This window comes from Ambystoma mexicanum, chromosome 6p (genome assembly GCF_040938575.1).
Source record: "Ambystoma mexicanum isolate Mex_15411 chromosome 6p, UKY_AmexF1_1, whole genome shotgun sequence".
Classification (NCBI taxonomy): Eukaryota; Metazoa; Chordata; class Amphibia; order Caudata; family Ambystomatidae; genus Ambystoma; species Ambystoma mexicanum.
Genome location: NC_090935.1, coordinates 909,746,828 through 909,764,682, shown reverse-complemented (window position 1 = coordinate 909,764,682; position 17,855 = coordinate 909,746,828). Strand labels below are relative to the sequence as shown.

Here is a 17,855-nt window from a genome sequence, read left to right as displayed (position 1 = left end):
TCCAACACAACGGTTGTTCACCTCCCTCATGTCAAAACGCAAATGCAGTTCTTCTAAAGCCTTTTTCACCACCACTAAAGGAGACATCCACTGCATTGAAAACGCTCTCAGACACCTGTCTGTAACAACTTCTGCAGCTCCTTCCTGACCCGTTCGCTCATGTTTAATGAAACAGTAGGCACTTGCCGCAACAGGCTCCCCCCCCCCCCCCCCCCCCCTTCCTCAAGAAAATGTCATGCTGGATTCCTTTCACCTTTCCTATGCCCTCCATAAACACTTTCCTGAACGTTTGGCACACCGTTTCACCAACATTCAGCACCTGCTCCTTCGCATTGGGATCCAACCTTATTCTCAAGTTTGTTTGTGCTTGCCACCCTAAAAATGTGGCCCCCTTTTTCGTGACATACTCCTTCCGTTGGTACATCGTCCTTTTAAAATTCAGTTCGGCATCAAAATAACCCAGAAGTTCAATTGTATCTAAATTTTAACCCCCATGAGCAATATCTGCCCTTTCCATATCCCACACATTACCACTCAACTCACGTTCTAAGACATCTCCAGATATTAGGGATTCTTAGCTCCTGAATCTGCCATCGACACAGGAACACTATTCACATACGCAACGGTATACAGATGCTCACACTCATCCTCTACAACAAAATTAACAGTAAATGTCTCTCCATGGGATTCTTCATCACCAGAGGAGGACCTATGATCTTCAGTTACATAAAACACCTACCTCTGAAAATTCTTGCAAAATGACCCCTCCTCTTGAAATTGGCACAAACGGCCTTTCTCCCCGGACACACTGGGGACGCAGTGAAATGCGAACTACTGGCACAGCGAAAACAGTCTCTTGTGACTCTTCCTTTCCTTCAAGTGAAGCTTGTCTTCGCCCCACCTTTCTCTTTATCCTTCTGGACTTTCTTCTTTGTATTCTCCAATACCTTCAACACTTCCACCCTTTTTTTCAGACTTGATGAGTTTGGCCACATACGTCAGGGAGTGTTCCACTTTAGGGGCAATCTCCAGAACTTCTTCAAGGCTTGGTTCATCTTTGAGCCACAATTCTTCTCGGACCCTATTGTTGCAAAATTGAGTCATGAGCTAAATTGTTCGTCAAAGCTAGATCCAAACTTGCAGGACGAAACCAGATATCTCAGAGCTGTAACATACCCTTCAACCGTCTCGCCCTCTTTATTAACCTTAACTCTGTAACGTTCCAAAATGGTACTGGTTTTGTTGCTGAAGTGAGCATCTAATTTGTATAAAACCAGATCCAGTTAACTGGTCACATCACTTCTGCTAATATCCTCCCCCATATCAGGAAGTGTATTGTCAATCTCTGTCCCTCGTACCCTGTAAAATACATGAGAAGGGTCACTTTTCTCTCATTAGAGTCTTAATGTCCACATGCTGTTTTGAGGAGTTCCAGGAGATGGCATGAACATAATGGGACCTGGAACACCAGGCATGGCCATGTTGACTGGTAATTGCTTCACTCGCTATACTCCGTTTAGGTGGTCGCTTTCCAGTGTTTATACTCTTGTGGAACTTTTCCCAGCTTCTGCCACTCTCCTATCTCGCACTCTGTAGCATTTTAAGTGTGAACTGCCTGCAGCTTTGTATTCACACTGTTCGAAATTGTTGCGCTCATGATCCTTTTCACTTGTGCCGCTGCACTCTTTCCATTCCATGCATAGACATTGTTTGCTCCCTTTCTAGGAGACCGCAGACCACACCCAATATGGCTGTGCACACACCGTACTCCTTGATGGGGCCAGACTCAAATACAAGTATGGCCGCCGAGAACACAAACAATTGGCAAATCAGCACAAGGCCAAGCGCGAGATGGCTGCATGTGCTAGGGTTCTTTTCTCTGAAGCGTGCTGACGCTTGCGCTGCTTATCCAAGCAATAACAAATGTAGTTGCTGTCCGGTGACACCTACAAGTATCCCAATACAACTGAGCGGATTACCCACAATAGTGGAACGCATCTTGCCCCTCACCTGGTCCCCGCTCACTGGTCACAACCCAGGGCACGGAAAGAGTAGCCGAATACGTTGATGCGAAGCAGCAGCATGGGCTTGGGGCTGCTGACTAGTCCCCAGTAATATAAAGGCTGAGCACGGTTCAGGGAAGCTGAAAGAGGCTTTATTAAGTTACACGAAAGCAAGCCCGATATACAACCAACAACTCCAATGCAATGTCTCTACTGACATCTGTGGAATCTCGAGCTTGTCTAAATCTCCAACATTGCAGATAGCAATTCTAGCTATGACATCCCCACATTCCACACCAGGATACAAAAGAAATTACAGCAGTTTTACATTTAGTATTGTGCTAATTGGTTTTGTCAGTACCGCATTGTTGAAATTCAATGTTTAGGGTGGGTGTGGCTAGTAGGCTTAAATTTAACTGTGCTTTGGAAACTATTCTAGGCAGGGTTCAAAACTGAGCAAAGCTGGGAGATATTTAGCTCCTCCTCGTAGCCACAGGAGCCTGGTTAACTTGATACCAACAGCTAACAGGAGCTACTTTTGGCTCACCAGGCCAACTGAGGACGAACAAACACACGTATGTGAAGTTTACTCTGTGTTTGGGACAATTTATAAATGCACATTATGCATCTATGCAACATTTAAAGCATAAGGGGTATTAAATAATAGTCACAATATTATGTTTGCAACTGCGTAAGTTATATGTGCGGAACTAGTTCCCCAAGCTGCTGGTAACTAGAAAATGCTGGGTACCCAGGAGCTGCTTTTAGCGCCTACTTTTGCAATCTTGATTTTGACTCCTGCAGGTATAAATGCATGTTGATTGGAACCAAGGGTCACGGGAGTTCTCCCTTCATCATAACATGCAATCTACTGTTATGGTATGCTAGGTTATGGTCCAAAGTGCAGCAACTAGGTTAAGTTAGACTTTTGGAAATTATATATATTTTCTTTTAAACGCATGCACTTAACATTAGGGGAACCGTATTTCATCAAGTTTGCGTGAATTTGAGTCACTATAGATTTCACACTATCCGCTTGTGCTCCACGTATCTGTTTTCGTTTTTTTGACCTGTGTAATTAATGGAGTCATTGAAGTGCATTGGCTGGGTCATTTAGTTTGAAAACTGCCGAGTAAAGTGGGGTAGGTGGTGGTGTTGTCAAATTACTGCATATACTGTTGCTATTTTTTTCGTTTCGTTAGCTTTTCATGGACTTTGCCTTTTTTTTTTAAAAAAAACTTTTTTTTTTTTGTGTGTACATCGCTTACCAAGACAATTTTCTGTCACAAGCCACAATTGCTTATGTTTGGCTAAAAAGATGTGCGAATTGCAAAAGTTCTATTTACGATAACCTGTTTCTTTTATGCAGATGGAGTCTGCTTGCGTTTCCATTCATGAAGCCCTGAAGTCTGTCATCGATTATCAGACACATTTTCGTTTGAGAGAAGCTCAAGGCCGCAGCCGTGCAGAAGACCTCAATACAAGAGTAGCGTATTGGTCAGTAGGAGAAGCAGTCATTCTCCTAGTTGTGAGCATCGGACAAGTGTTTCTTCTCAAAAGTTTCTTCTCTGATAAAAGAACCACCACAACACGTGTCGGATCGTAACTAATATTTTGAGATGCTTTATCTCCACTTTAAGTCTGCCCAGCTGATGCCCTCCGATACCTACTAGAATAAAAAAACTATTGGTAACCTCTTTACCTTTTTACCCCATTCCCACTGTGGAAAACATCGTAAAAGTTGTAAGAGGGGACTATTTTATTTGTAACATTTGAAAAATAACACATTTGATGTGTGTTAGTATGTGACCCAATTGTTGAATTATTTGCCAAGATGTTGGTGTTAAACTTTATTTATCAATCTTGGTTTATTTTCATAAGCAACGATACAAAAACAATCCTAACATTTGGCTTGAATTTTTTGTATCCAGAATTCCAAAACACAATTGTATGCCATGTGAAATTGTTGACGAGCATATTTATTGGTATTTGATGGAGCGCTCTCTCTCATAGTTTTGGCAGTGCTTTGAATTGTTTGGGGTGCCAAGCAGGACTGTTTAATGTAAACGTATACAAATTTGAGGTGGCTCTAAATATAGCATTTGTGGAATACTGTTTAAACTGTCAAGTCACATTGCATGTAATACATTTTCATCAAATGGCTTGATTTCCTTGTGCGGAGCCTATTTAGCTCACTTCAGCTTTTTACACAAGGACAGTTCACTGAATTGTTTGTTCATTTTGCCATGCTTCCCCTTCCCCCCCCCCCCCCCCCCCCAATCTCCCCACTCTAGTTGTAATGCTAAATGCCTTGGGCTACAACCAGGTGCATCCCTAAAAATGTCTAAGATGTTTAACTGATTTGCAGATAATGTTTTTCAATAGGTGTCTTGTTAGGGTTGGTTTTCGCTTATCTGTCATATGTAGCAGTTTATTCTTTGACTACTTCTTAGACGAGCCTTTTAATATTAACAAAGCTATCTCACAAATATTCTGAAGGAACCAGGCCTCCTTGATGTCGGTACAGTAATTGTTTGGTAATTATAGGGGCAGAATGGAGTATGTGTAGCATTGCCGAACGCTTCTGTTCTGTGGTATTTTCATCAATACAGCCACACTTGCCTCTATCGTTCATGTAAAATGGACCATGATACTGCACTACATTAAAACTGTTACGAGGCCCACAGTGGTGGTAGCACAGTGTACACAAATATGTTCATGGTCTGTTATTTGTATCTGTTCTATCGTATCATTGCGAACGTATAAAGGCTTTGTATGCTCGGGATTAATGTACATCTAGAGTTGAAATCTGAAAGCTGGTGGATGGATACGTTCTGTATGCTATGTTGGCGAGGAGTAGAATTCACACCCCGGAATACCCAGAGTCCATTACCTTCGGCAAAGTTTAAGAGTTTGTTCTGCTATAAATGCTACAAAACCTGGCTGTCACTGGCTTGTACTGTTATGGTCTGCTAAACTGGCTTGTTTCTAAATGTTTTGCTTCTAAATGGTTTGCTTTAAGAAAATGTACCACACTTGGAAGGCACCTCCACGCTACTTCTTGTCGTGCTTTTTTAGTATGGCTAAGACTAATCACTGAGCACAGTGACAACCTATTGTGCTTTTTCTTGTCCTATCTTGTCTTGTAATGCCCCGTGACTGTTAGTCTGGTGCTCAATTACACTCTTGACTACTGGGCTCCAGTTTTACATCCCTGGAGAAAAAGCATGGCTGTTGTACTAGGCATATTTTTGTTGGGTTTCTTTGAATACTTTAAAAGCAAATACCTTCCAAGTGGACAATTGGGCTTCAAGAGAGCCCTAAATGAACCTCAGATTGATAAGCATTGACGGTGCAATCATTTCGTATGCCATGCAACACTAAATTATAGGATCGAGTTGTGTAGAATCTCGAATTCCAGGCATACCAGAGGTTCTTCATCTGCTGGTCTTTATTAAAGTTCATGTTTTCTACTTTTACTAATGGTAGATGGCAATGGAACTCACTTTTTCTTCCTCTAACCAAAAACTTAACTTCTATGTATGGGGAGGGATCCACTTTCTAAATTCTTTTTGACAATTACCACATCGTGGGGCATCTGAACTGTCATGGTTTTGTTTTAATATTTTGTTAAGCTTTGCATTTACACAAACCTTAAGCTGTTTATCTAGACGCATTTTGTTGAATTTTCTCTTTTTTGGAGCAAATAATGTTAAGGGGACTGCGTGTGTTCTTTATGATAAGAAATCAAATGTGGGATGATTTTTGGCTCTGTTTTACCGTTTATTTTTGTATTCGAGTCTGCACTTTCCTTTTTTTTTATATATATATGAAATGATAAAATGTGTGCAGATCACAAATTTGTTATCCAGAGCTCGATAACATGGACTGTATTCAACGGCAACGGACAACATTTTGAATATTATTTGGATGTTTTATTTTGGCTCTGTCAAGTTTTATGTTCTAATGTGTTGATCCTTTTTGAAAATGTTTTTAAACATTCTAATTTTGAATGAGACAAATAAGTGGACCCTGTGAATATTATATGGGAAAGTAAAACTTAATATATGAATGGAGTTCAAATGCTGAAGTTTTGTACAAATTAAACCAGGAACGTAACCTTTGTGGTTCAGTTGATTTACGCCTCATTTACTGTGACATTATTTTAAAATGGTATTGCCTTTATTCTCAGATGTGTAATTATGCTACTTAACAGGTGTTATTTTCGTTGCTTTGAGTGGAAATAGTTTCCTTAATCAGTCGTTACCAGTAATTCCTGCCCCACATTCAAATCCTTGCATATAAAGTAATGGCAGAGCAGTAGCAAGTGTTCAGGGACCACATGAAATGGCAACCAGAGCAGTAAGCCATGCTGTAGTAAACGACAGTGCTGCACAGCACACCCTACAAACTGTAGACCCATCGCCTTGTTGGAATGTTCTCAGGGGTTGGGATTCCTTTTATAGTTGTCCACTGGTGAGAGAACCTTTTTTTCACACCTAGAGATCCCAGCACCACATGCCACTGCCATAGTTGTTTTTAGTTTTTTGGAGTAGAAACAGGATAGCCTGACTTATTTTAAACGAGTAGAGGATTTTCAGGGTGATATGCCACATAGCCGTGCCTAGTTAGTATAATGTTCCCTCCAGTGTGTGCTATTGCAAGGGTATTGATTTGCAGCAATTGGACGGGCATGCATGCACTCTCCCCTCAGTTCTCCACTTGTTCACAGCATACCAATCACCAGGAGTTAGGTGTCCATCTCAAATGTAAGTACACATTTTTTAGGCCTATGCTAAGAAGGCCTTGAAAATGATTTAAAATCCTGCCAGACCTGCAGGTCAAGTCATCTTGGTTTGTGGGTTGAGTGCATTACTCTTTGGTCAAGTAGATAAATGCAGCCGCGTGAATGTGCCTTTTCAATAGTCTCCTTATCCAGGTCACATTGGAACACGTTTCCTGAAGACTGCAGAGTACAAGATACCACATGTGATGTTAGGCAAAGTTTGAATACAGTACCCTCTGGGAACACTACAATCAACTATGACTACAGGTATATTCAACCCAACCTTTGGTATAAGCTTGTACTACACAGTTTGAGCAGCGTGTTGAGCAGCCAGGCTTATCTCAAGAGGGGAAATGTGAGCTGTAGTGGAGTTACACAAAGATTCACAGTTACCGGTATTCAAATAAACTCTTACACTCAAGGTTTTTTGCATAATTAATAATGTATTCATCGGTCAGTTATAAAGCCTTCTTTAGAAGGGAGCAATAGAATAGTAGCACACAAATATACTTCAATACTGTACACTGAGTTTCTGGATCAGACAAGGCCCTGTTGGGATGTCCCACAGACACCACCCACCGGTGACTTCAGTATCAAGGTTGCTGGGGACATTAATACCTTACTGTTGGCATTCAGAATACTCTCAATAGTTTGTAAAAGGCAAAGGTTATTAGAACACAAATTACAAATATTCTTAAGCAGGGCAAAAACTTTCAGATAACGAGAGATGAGTCATTCCATTCAATAGGCTAAGCCAAAGTCAATGGGCAAATATATTTTGTATAGGATGCAGCACTTCAGGTAAGTAAATGGAAAAGTCTTTGCACAAGGTCTTAGGAGTCTTTGATAAAAAGAACAAAATGTAGGGCAACAAGCTGATTAGACTTGTGAGTTGCAGAAGTTACAAGCACTTCCACAGTAAGAGGTAAGTTCTGAGGCTAGTTTTACAGTACCGTTAGTAAAGAAGAAAAAGATGCAGCAGAAGACTTCTGTTCCTGTAGAGCTCTGCAGATCTCCCTGTTACTGTGCCTCAGTCGTGGGGACAAAAGGGAGGACGTCAGGGGACTCCTGTACTGTATTGGCACTGTCAAAACTGGCAACCGGCAAATGTTACTTTCAGTGGCTGTTTCGTGTTTCAGCTCCTTTACAGCAAATAGCAATAAGTGTGGTTCCTGGATGTCAAGGTGGACTTTCCTCACTTCTGAGGTCTGTCAATCTGGAAAAGTGTGTGCTCTTCATTTGAATGACAGATGTAACTCGAAGGCCAACCGTCTTATGCACTGAATTATAGAAATACAGACTGCTATGCTTGACCAACAAGCGGCCATTTTAAACGTAGCAAGAATCGCCATTTTGCTTGTTAACCATTGCTCATTGCTTTCTGTCTAAACTGCTTTGCAGCTTGCAATTCTTGCGAATTCTGCTTACTCTGCTCAACTGTTAACATTGTTGTCTGAATACGAAAGGGCAAGGTCGCGGGACTGAGGAGTTTGTTAAACTCCTCATGAGTAGCCCAGAAAGGAATGCCCACACTCCCTCTCTGTAGCCTTGAGGGAGAGCTGCAGGGCATTTAATCATTTCACAGCTGCCAGCCAGTCTCGTACTGTGGTAGAATGTTAGAATAAAGCAGCTAAAGGCTTGAATTATGCACTTCTTACGGCCCTCCTTCGCAAAACCCTTTAGAGCGTGTCGGCTCCCAGGACACGAATAGTACCTCATAGATAGGAAAGCTTGGAATGTGACTTTCCCCCGTGTGCATCTTGCTTCCAAGAACAGAACCACCGTGTTCTGTTCAACAACTAGAAGATGCCTCCGCACTTTCTAATTGCACATTGTTACTAGAATAGACATCGAAAGTGTCATAATTGTCATACCCGTCGGAAATGTCCATCGTCATCCCGAGTTCAAAGAAACTTAATAAAGGGGGGGATGTTAAACATGACATAGCTGAGTGTATGATATGCATTTTGTATATATGTAAATGATGTACGTAATTCGCTCTCTTGCGTCCCTCGAGGTCTAGAAAACTCACGTCGCGGGGCGTGAGACCACAGTTGGCCAATTGGGACTATTTTTGCTTGCAATAAACCCTAGCATTGGGAATTTGAACCTCGTGTGTGGCGCATCCTTTCGTGTATGGTTATTGCCTTGTTTCCATATCGCTAGGGGCCCCTTTCAGGTCAGGCTTGGTCAGTCCTGCTTTGTGGGAGTCCGGAGGATCTTCCAAAAACCTTTCCGCCAGTTTACAAGCAGCGCACACAATGAGGTGTCCCTCTCCCTGGCTCTTCGGATTCCTGCAGCACTCTGAGGAAATGCAACCAGCTCCAATATGGGTGTCCAGGTGCCTTACTTGGGAGTTGATTTGTCCCACCAACTCAAAGGGAGAAGTTGTCCTTGCAGGGCTTCTCTGTCGATGCGAATTTGGCGATTCGGACCTGCAGCAGGGCTTCACCAGGCAAACCAACGGTCTAGGAGTTGCAGCAGCCGTCCTCTTCAAGTTGTTCTTCGGGTCCTTCGTCCATTGGTCGACTTTGCCTTCCCAGCCAAGAGACTCGCCTTTTATTCAGTTCTCACCCATTCATTCTAGCCTAGCTGCCACTCACCCAGCAGGGTGGCTGTCCTTGCCGGACAGTCAGCCAGCCATCGTCACAGTGTGTTTGGGTCTCCTAGGAGATTAAGCACAGAGTTTCGGGCACCTACCTCACTTACTGCCTACCCCAGACACACTGGAGCCAGAGGCGGGTTTCACTCCTGAAGCCCGCCAAAGGCAAATCAACAGAGACCAAACCTGATTTGGCACGCAGAGCAAAACTCAAGGGACCTTTGCACAAAGAAATGGCGAAAAAAGACGACCGGGAACCATTTTAACAAAGGAGGCTCAGCGCCATTTTGAATAACATGGCTGCCTCGTTTTAATGTTACCGGAGCTGCGCTGGAAAACAGTAGTTGATCCCAGAGAAGGTATTTACACCTTGGGAAATCTGAAATACTTCCCTGTGGCACTGCACTGAAGGTGCTGTGTGACACAATTGTAAAAGATGATGCCTATGGAGTTGGTTAAACTCCATAACCAAAAAGAAACAGTGTATAAAATCACAGTAAGATACATGAGAGAGTGGGGAAAAAGGGTCTCGCACTCTCCAGGTTAAAAAAATCAAGTCCTCAAAATCCAGCGAAGTTGCTGGGGGTCTCTAAGGTAGAGGGAATGAGCACATCTTTGAGAATTCTTCCTAACATGTGAGGTGCCATTTTTATAAGCAGGGTAATCAGAAGATTACATTGTTACACAAAATTATATCAATTTGTTTTTAATGACAGGCTTAGAGTTTGCAATAGCTTGTTGGATCGAGCTAGCGTTAGCATGAGATGTTACTATTTGAATTCCGGTTAGAATAAACAACCCTGCGCACAGTGGGCCACAGGTCGATGCCCTGGGTAGGGCTGGCGTTAGTGTTGGGACTTAATAAATACAAGGTTGACTAAATGGTGCAGGATGTAACCAGAAAGAATATAGTTGACTGCAGACTGGTGTAGAAATACAGTAACTTATTAGTGGCCTGAGTCACAGTACGCAGCAGTGGTGGCAGAAGGCACACAGAATTGGCAACAGGCTTCATCCTATTCCCCGTTCAGTAATCTCATGAAAATGGATTAGCATAGCCATTAGTTAAAATATAAGTTGGCCACCTTGGCGGCAACTATACTTGAAGGGCAACAATGTACATATCTTTTGAGGCTCAACATTGAGGAACTCTCCTACCCTTTTCCCATAGGGGGGAGGATTTAGGATATTGTGGCTGCATGAGCCAACGATGGCAAGGGCACTGCGCTGTAATGGTGCTGCTGCTGCACCTTGCCCCCTTCCTTCACTTCTGATCTATCTTGTCAGGAATGTACAACCTTAAGACCATATATCTCTGAAGTTTGCAAGTAGTAGGGACAATGCATTGTCGGCACAGAATTTATATTCTCAGTATGGTGCAGTGTTTCCATTGGATGCTCAGATAGACTTTTCTTTGGGACCTTACGCCCCACAATAAACTGATAGCAGTTGGGGTAGTGCTCTGCTGAAGCCACTGAGCTCAGAACCTAGGGAGCTGAATTTGTCAGTCTGCCTCACTCAGACGGGTGAAAACTAGACTTCTGCTGATGGCTGTGTCCAGCAAATCTTGGCCACGTACATCTGGCGCCACTTCCCAAGCACCATTCTGAGCTTCACCCACACCGTCAGCAGACCATTCCAACTCCTTGGACAATGTTTTTGTTTTTCAACCCCCTACCCCCCCACAAAACCTTTCAACGCTGTTCTTCAAATCCCTCACAATTTGTGCCTGAGCACTGGAGCTAGGGTTGCCAAACATGACACATTCTTGGGTTCAAGCTTTTTAACTCCAAATATACATGCGCCAATAGAGAATCATTGTTTGAACTAATTATCAATGCTATAACACATTTACAAAACCTAATTTTGTGCAGGCATGGATCACATAGCTGAAAACATCACCCAGCAAGTTGGAGTGTGGGAGTTGGAGTATATCGACATATTGACTAGTGTAATGAGATCTTTATTCTAACACACAAGTTCTATTCCACATGGATACCTTTTTTGTGCCACTTAACAGTTCTGTTCGTGCTCACTTCTTAAATGTAGCCTCCATACAGGTGACTCCCAAGCAGGCATACCCCTTGATGCTCGATGAACGGCCACCTCAGAGCTGCTCCAGACCCCACACCTCTAGACTGTGAACAGGTTTGAGGAGCAGACAGCCAAGGAGCTGTTATTAGCTGCTGCCACCTCGAGAGCAGCTGTACAGGGTGCAATTAGTGCATACAAATATTGAAAAGGAACTCTCGACTACAAGATTGAAGACCCAGAAAATGGTACTTGGCCCTCCTAAAAGGTACTACACAATGCTAGAGGCCGAGTGAATTTTGCATGTCTGGGCTATTGTATACAGTCATATTTCAGTGGAATGAACAATACCATAGTAAGGTCTCAGTTAGGACAGTTTTTCTGAAGTCCAACTAAGGGCTTAGTAAAACCATTCAACTGTGACGAGTCAAGGCTCCACTTAGTATAAGGCTGTGCCACCTGAGTATATGGTAGCGTGGACAGAGCAGCCAGGCTTATCTTGGGAGGGGGAGAGGGCTGTAGGAAGGTACAAAGATCTTGCAGTATACCAAGGGTTCAACAGACACGCTTAAAACCAGAAGTATTATTAAAAAAAAGTTTATTATAAATACAGTTAGGCCAAGTTAAGTCTTGCGGTAAGTATTTTGTCAAAGTCATAAACACATTATAAAAACACAACACATTGCTTGGCGGTACACAGACCAAAGCATAAACCTTGTTTAGAAAACTAACAATCTCTAGACAAGTCATACCTATCAAACACATTTAGTATAGGACACGCCTATTCATGGGGAGAACCATTGGTTACTTAATGATTACATTCAGTAATACAAGTGTAGTAGAACCTAGCAGCGGTGCTCAGTTAAGGAATCACTTAGTAAACCAACCTGCAAGTATACTTTTCTGAATAGTGGAACACTCATTCAAGGGACAGTAGAAGCCTATAACCATGTTCAGGATAACCCACAGTTGTACTAAGTGTGTAAGCCCTTTTGGTATAATATATGATATGGCATTTGTAACGCGCCTATACACAAGTGTTTCAAGGCGCGACGAGGCAGGGAGGGGGGAACAAGGGGAAGACAGACAACGATCCTACTAGGCCAGGTGTCATTCAGATGTAATATACCATTACAGTTGCTTTACAGCTCAGTGGAACACAAACTAAGGTCATTGATAACTTTATAACTTATTTTAGGATGGCCCAAGGTAAGTAAAACCCATATACTTTTTAAGGAGCTATCAGCACCTTAAAGGTAGGTATACACCTAAAACTGTTTTATCATTTCTATAAAACAGTCCAGGGAAAGCAAATCCCAATGTTACACTTTATGAATGACTCAATGTTATTGAAGGTTGGTAGAACCCCAAGCAGACTTAGTTTAGACAGTCTATCATGCAGGTCAGGGGAAGCAAGACCCAGTTGGAGAACGTACACACTGATATTCTGAAAGACATGGCTCTGCAAAGCCAACAGCAATACTTGTGGGAGGAGGCACAACCAATTCACAGGTAAGTAAAATAACCTTGCATATACTTTTCAGAATGGCACAGCACACATTCAAGGAAAGTAAGAAACTTTGTAACTGCTCATTCTGAGTTAAAGTTGCCAACTAACTCTTTCACAAGTAAGTACACTTTTAAACACTTTTCTCAAGGCAGAATCCTTTTCTTATCCAGTCCTTCCCTATTCTATTGCAGGAGTTCTCTGAGGCAGAAGAGGGTCCCTAGTGGTCTAGGTGCCAGCTGTAGGCAGCATGTAATGGGGTTCAGTTGCAGAAAAGGTCAGAGTTCCTGTGGAAGACTGTTCAAACAAGTAGTTAACTTTAGAGTTTGGGTCCTTGAGCTTCTGAGAAACACCCTAGGAGGATTCCAGCAGTGGGCCTGGGTGAACTGATGAGAGACTCACAATCACAAACACCCCAAAAGTGTTGCAGAAATCTCACAGGTTTAAGGTAAGTAAATACCCCAGCCAACACAGTGCCTCAGCACAGAAGAAGAGTTGCAACAGGAAGACTTAAGGATCTGCAGCCAAAAACCCGGTTGATGGATTCCTTTATCATGAAGACAGGACTTTGGAAGGGATTTTGCAGCAAGGATCAACTGGTAAGGCTCCTGGCAAGAGTTTCTTCATGGCTGAATGCAGCTCTGTGGTTTTGGCACCCTCTTCAGGAGCCAGGAGACTGAATATTGCCGGCTGTATTACTATCACTGGCAAGGTCCAGCACTCCGATGTGGGGACTTTTTGGTTTCTATGGAGGTCATGCAATATACCACCAAAGTTTCAGTTTGATTCGGAATTTGGAAGACTGCACACTGGCTCGAGGTCCCAGTGTATTTGGGTATTGCAGCCCTGCAAGGTCGCAGGACGACGCGGGGATAGCTCAAAATGTGGCTCTTGAGTCCAGTGGATCTCACCAGGATGTTGTTTTTGGAGTCCCCAGGTCACTTGGAAGGAAGGGTAACTGCAGGCTCCGATTACACAGGAGGCTCTCTGGTCGCTGAAAATAGTCTCTGCTGCATTTTTCTTCATCTTCCTCTTTGGATTCAGGTCCAGTGGTCGACTGCCTCTTCAGCTTCCAGGATCAGACTTTTATGCAGGGACACAGCCAATCAGACAGTTGTGTAAAATTCACAATTTAAGGGGGCGGGGGGGGGGGGGGAGGTTGGCAGTCCTTTCAGGACAGCCAGCCTCCCAGTTTGAACTGGTGTCTCGCTGTCCGGCTGGAAGACAAAGGGCTGCAGAGTTTTGTACTCCTACCTAGCTTCCTGATTTCACAGGCACTCTGGAGCCTGGGCGTGCTTGACTGAGGTCTCCCGCCGAAGATGAGGGCAGGGAAAAGACCAAGAAGGGACAAAACGTGTGAAAAAGGCAAATAAAACTGGGGCAATTTGGGTAAAATGGGCACCCTTGGGTGCCTTTTCTGCAGCTGTGCAAACAGCCACGGTGAAGGTGCACTGATTTCGTCAAAGGGTTCACTGCCACTAGCCATTTAAGGTAAGCTTGTCCCTGTAACACAATTGTTACTGCTCGTGAGGAAGGGGATATACTAAGTTGGCGTGTGCTGGTTTCTCCTAAAATAATGTAGAAGGGATAGAAATATCCTTTCTACCGGTGGGAACTGTAGTTCTCACAAGGTTAGCCAGAGAAAGTAAAGGGGACCACAAAGGGCAACCCTGTAACAATAAAAAGGTATATACCAAAAGTTGTCAAAGATGATAAAATTAAAAGGACACTGTGGAGAGTCTTAAAAATGACACCCATAAAAAGGGTGAAAGGTTCTGTGAGTGTGGGAAAAGGTTCCCTCTCACTGAGGTATAGGGAAAAAGAATTACCAGTCCAGCAAAAGGTTCTGGGGTTATCACAAGCGAGGTAGATTTAGGACTAAGGTTACCATCTTACCTAACAATCTCAGCACATGCTGAATATTTCCAAACATGCTGCAACTTGTGTGGCAGAGAAAGGGACCACCATGTGAAACTGTGAATGCTGATGATGGTGATCTATTGGGTCTGCCTTTGGAGTAACTGTTTTGTGTCTTCCAAATGTTGCTTCTCCTGAAATGTGCATACCAGTAAATCTACTGCTGATTTTGTATTGTTCTTATAAAAAAATGTTTGCATTATGTGTATTTGCAAATGTAGATCACTCAAAGTCTATAACATTCTGGTATCTACTGTAAGTTTCATAGGGGACCGGTCTCCCTTTGCAGGTTTTTCACCTTTGCTTCCCACCCCGGCCTCGTTCTTATGTTTTCTTCTTTGGTCTGTCGTCTCCTCTGTGTGGAAAGTCTTACGTTCATTGCATCTTCGTTTCCTCTTGTAGTTTACACACTGGCTACTGCTGCCTCTTTTTATTTTCTAGATCCATGGCATTCTCTCAATGTGTGCGTCCTGCTGTCCTCATGATTCTGTGTTCTATTTTCATCCTGCTGTTATTCTTTTGGCAGCCTAGTTAGAACACGTTCTGTGAGGTTGCATTTCTGGTAGAATTCGGAGGCAGGATGTTTGGGCAGGGGATGTATGGTAAATGCACATGAATCCCATGCATGTTCTGCAGTGGTATGTCCCTTTGGAGCTTGGAATCCTTGGAAGCACAGGCTCCAAGGTGATGGAGATGATACATGGTGTTTGTGTTTCAGTTGAAAATGCTGGACTCCACAAGCAAGTGGTTTTGATTTGATAATATTGCTGTTGGATGGATAAGAAAGCATAACTGCTTTTGCTGTATCTGTATTTGCTGCCGGCAGGAGTGATTGCATGAATATCAGTATTGAATCACGTATACAAAATTAGAATAGTCTCCTTAGACTAAAATGTGAAATTAGAATATTTGAATTCTTGATTTTAGAAAATAATATGAATTTTACCCAATGGCTATGTACATTTCTGTCAAGAGTGAAATATTAACCTTTGCATTTAATTAAATGGGATTTAACAAACATGAGGATGTATTTGATCATCCATAGAAGAGAGCAGTGCTTGGCCACCAGAGTTCTAGTGGATGAGTGGGGGGGAGGGGGGTGAGAATCATTAACATCAAAAAAGGGGACGTTATTGAGGCATCTAAAGTGTCCCCCTATGAATATGTCTGCCAACATGGTGCCTGACTCATTCAAGAACAAGTCACGTCCACCATTGGCTTCAGACATTAAGAATGCAATTGCCATTGCAACAGTATTATGAAAGCTGGGACTAATTTAGGCATGGCAGTTCCTTTATCCATGAGGGAAGGAATTTATCCACTTTTTCCAAACCCACAGGGATTTCGTGTATTGATTTGTGCTTATTGGGCACACTTCTTCCCTGTATATTGACTCGTGTTATGACGCCCTCCCTGCTCTCAGCCTTCTTAAGAGTTATGTGACTGGGTACGCCCCAGCATCACCATGTATGATCCCACTGTCCGGTACCCTGCTCTATGTGAAGACATTTCGTCTCTAAATATTACAAGGAGAAAATTACTCCCTAAGTGGGGATTGAGTGTGGGGTCATTTGATTGTGATTTTGTGGAGGGGGTGGATTATTTGCTTCTCAAAGGCATAAAATAAAAGCTTTGATGAGGCGAGCGGACGGTGTCTTGGGCCAAACATGAGGCTCCTTTAGCAGATGGGATGGCCCAAACTCTTCTCAGTATGAAGGAGACCTGCGCCCGGTGAAGAAGGCCAACTGCATTTGAGCCTACAAACTAGTTTGCTGGATCCAGGAATGAGATGCTTGGTTTGGTTGATGAAGTGAGGACCTTGCAATAGAAGGCTGAAATCCTTACAACCTACTTGGAGAAATTACACCAAAACTGCCAGTGGAGCTAGTGACACAATCACTCTACCTCAATTAAGAGGGCAGAACTGTCAAGAGTTAGAATTCCCAAAGAAAGGGCTTTGGGCTTTGGATTGGAGCGTGAAGCTTGGTTCCTTAACTGCTCCTGGCCTGCTCCAGGCAACTATGCCCTGAGTTGCAGCGAAAAGGGACACGTATGATGAAAACGCACCGGCTGTAACAGGGAATGCTTGCGAGAGCCGCTGGTGCAAAGTGGAGGTGAGCAGAACGGCTCGCTCCAAAGACTTTGATCCCGTTCCCCTGACGCCACTGATTCCAATATGGTGCCTCTAAACTCTGCAACCTTGCCAACCAGTGGGTTTGCCTGCAGGCATCAACCCAGTGCCAGGCAGGCCTGAAATAGAGGTGGAGTGTGCCTGTGGGTGCTGCCCCCCCACCCTCTTGCTGTGATCGCTGCCGGGTGAGCTCACAGACCTGATATCAGCATCTCTGCAGCACGGCGCAGCATCTGGGGGAAGGGGCTTGTGTATGCACCCAGTGTGAAAGGAAAGGAAAGCTGAGCCCCTGTGTCTCCCTTGGCTACCTGACAGGCTGCCTGGTGTGGAGCCCTGGTAAGTGGCACTTGGTTGGATCGCCAGTGTCTCTGATGGGGGAAGGAGAGGCTGTGGCGAATATCAAGGAGTACTGCCTGAGTTGGGGGAAGCGGGGGGGGGGGGTGTTTGGAGTGCTTTGCTTGGTATGAGCCTGTTTCCAGCCAAAGGAGCAGGGAGGATAAGATAACCAGCCTGCCAGTTGGGGTGGTGTGGGCCCCCCCTCATCTGTAAATGTATAGCTTTTTGTTTATTATTTGTATGGCGCATCGAACCCGAAGGTAACTGGGCGCAAGCAATACAAGAAAACTTTAAGCTTAGGTTACATAATACAAGGTACCAAGGTTGTTTACATAGTGCAATGTATCAGATAAGTCTTCAAGCTAGGACTGTTGCAGCTTTATACTTGTATTTGTGCTAAGTAGTGTGTGCCAGGAAGTGAAAACATTATTTCAAACAATCGAGTCCACCTAGATTTGAAACCTCACTAGGTTGCTCTTCTTGCTGCACCCTGCAATCTGCATTGTACGTTTAAATAGAAACTTCAGCTAGTGGTCTGTACG

General features: G+C 43.5%; 1 protein-coding gene across 1 annotated transcript in view; it reads left to right on the top strand.

The window, feature by feature from the left end:
• Positions 1-6,122, top strand: part of TMED7 (transmembrane p24 trafficking protein 7) — a 58,568-nt gene extending 52,446 nt beyond the window's left edge. The window contains exon 4 of the mRNA XM_069625531.1: positions 3,373-6,122. Coding sequence (XP_069481632.1) covers positions 3,373-3,609 — 237 coding nt within the window. The 3' untranslated portion in view covers positions 3,610-6,122. The remainder of the gene's footprint in view (positions 1-3,372) is intronic.
• The last annotated feature ends 11,733 nt before the right edge of the window (positions 6,123-17,855 follow it).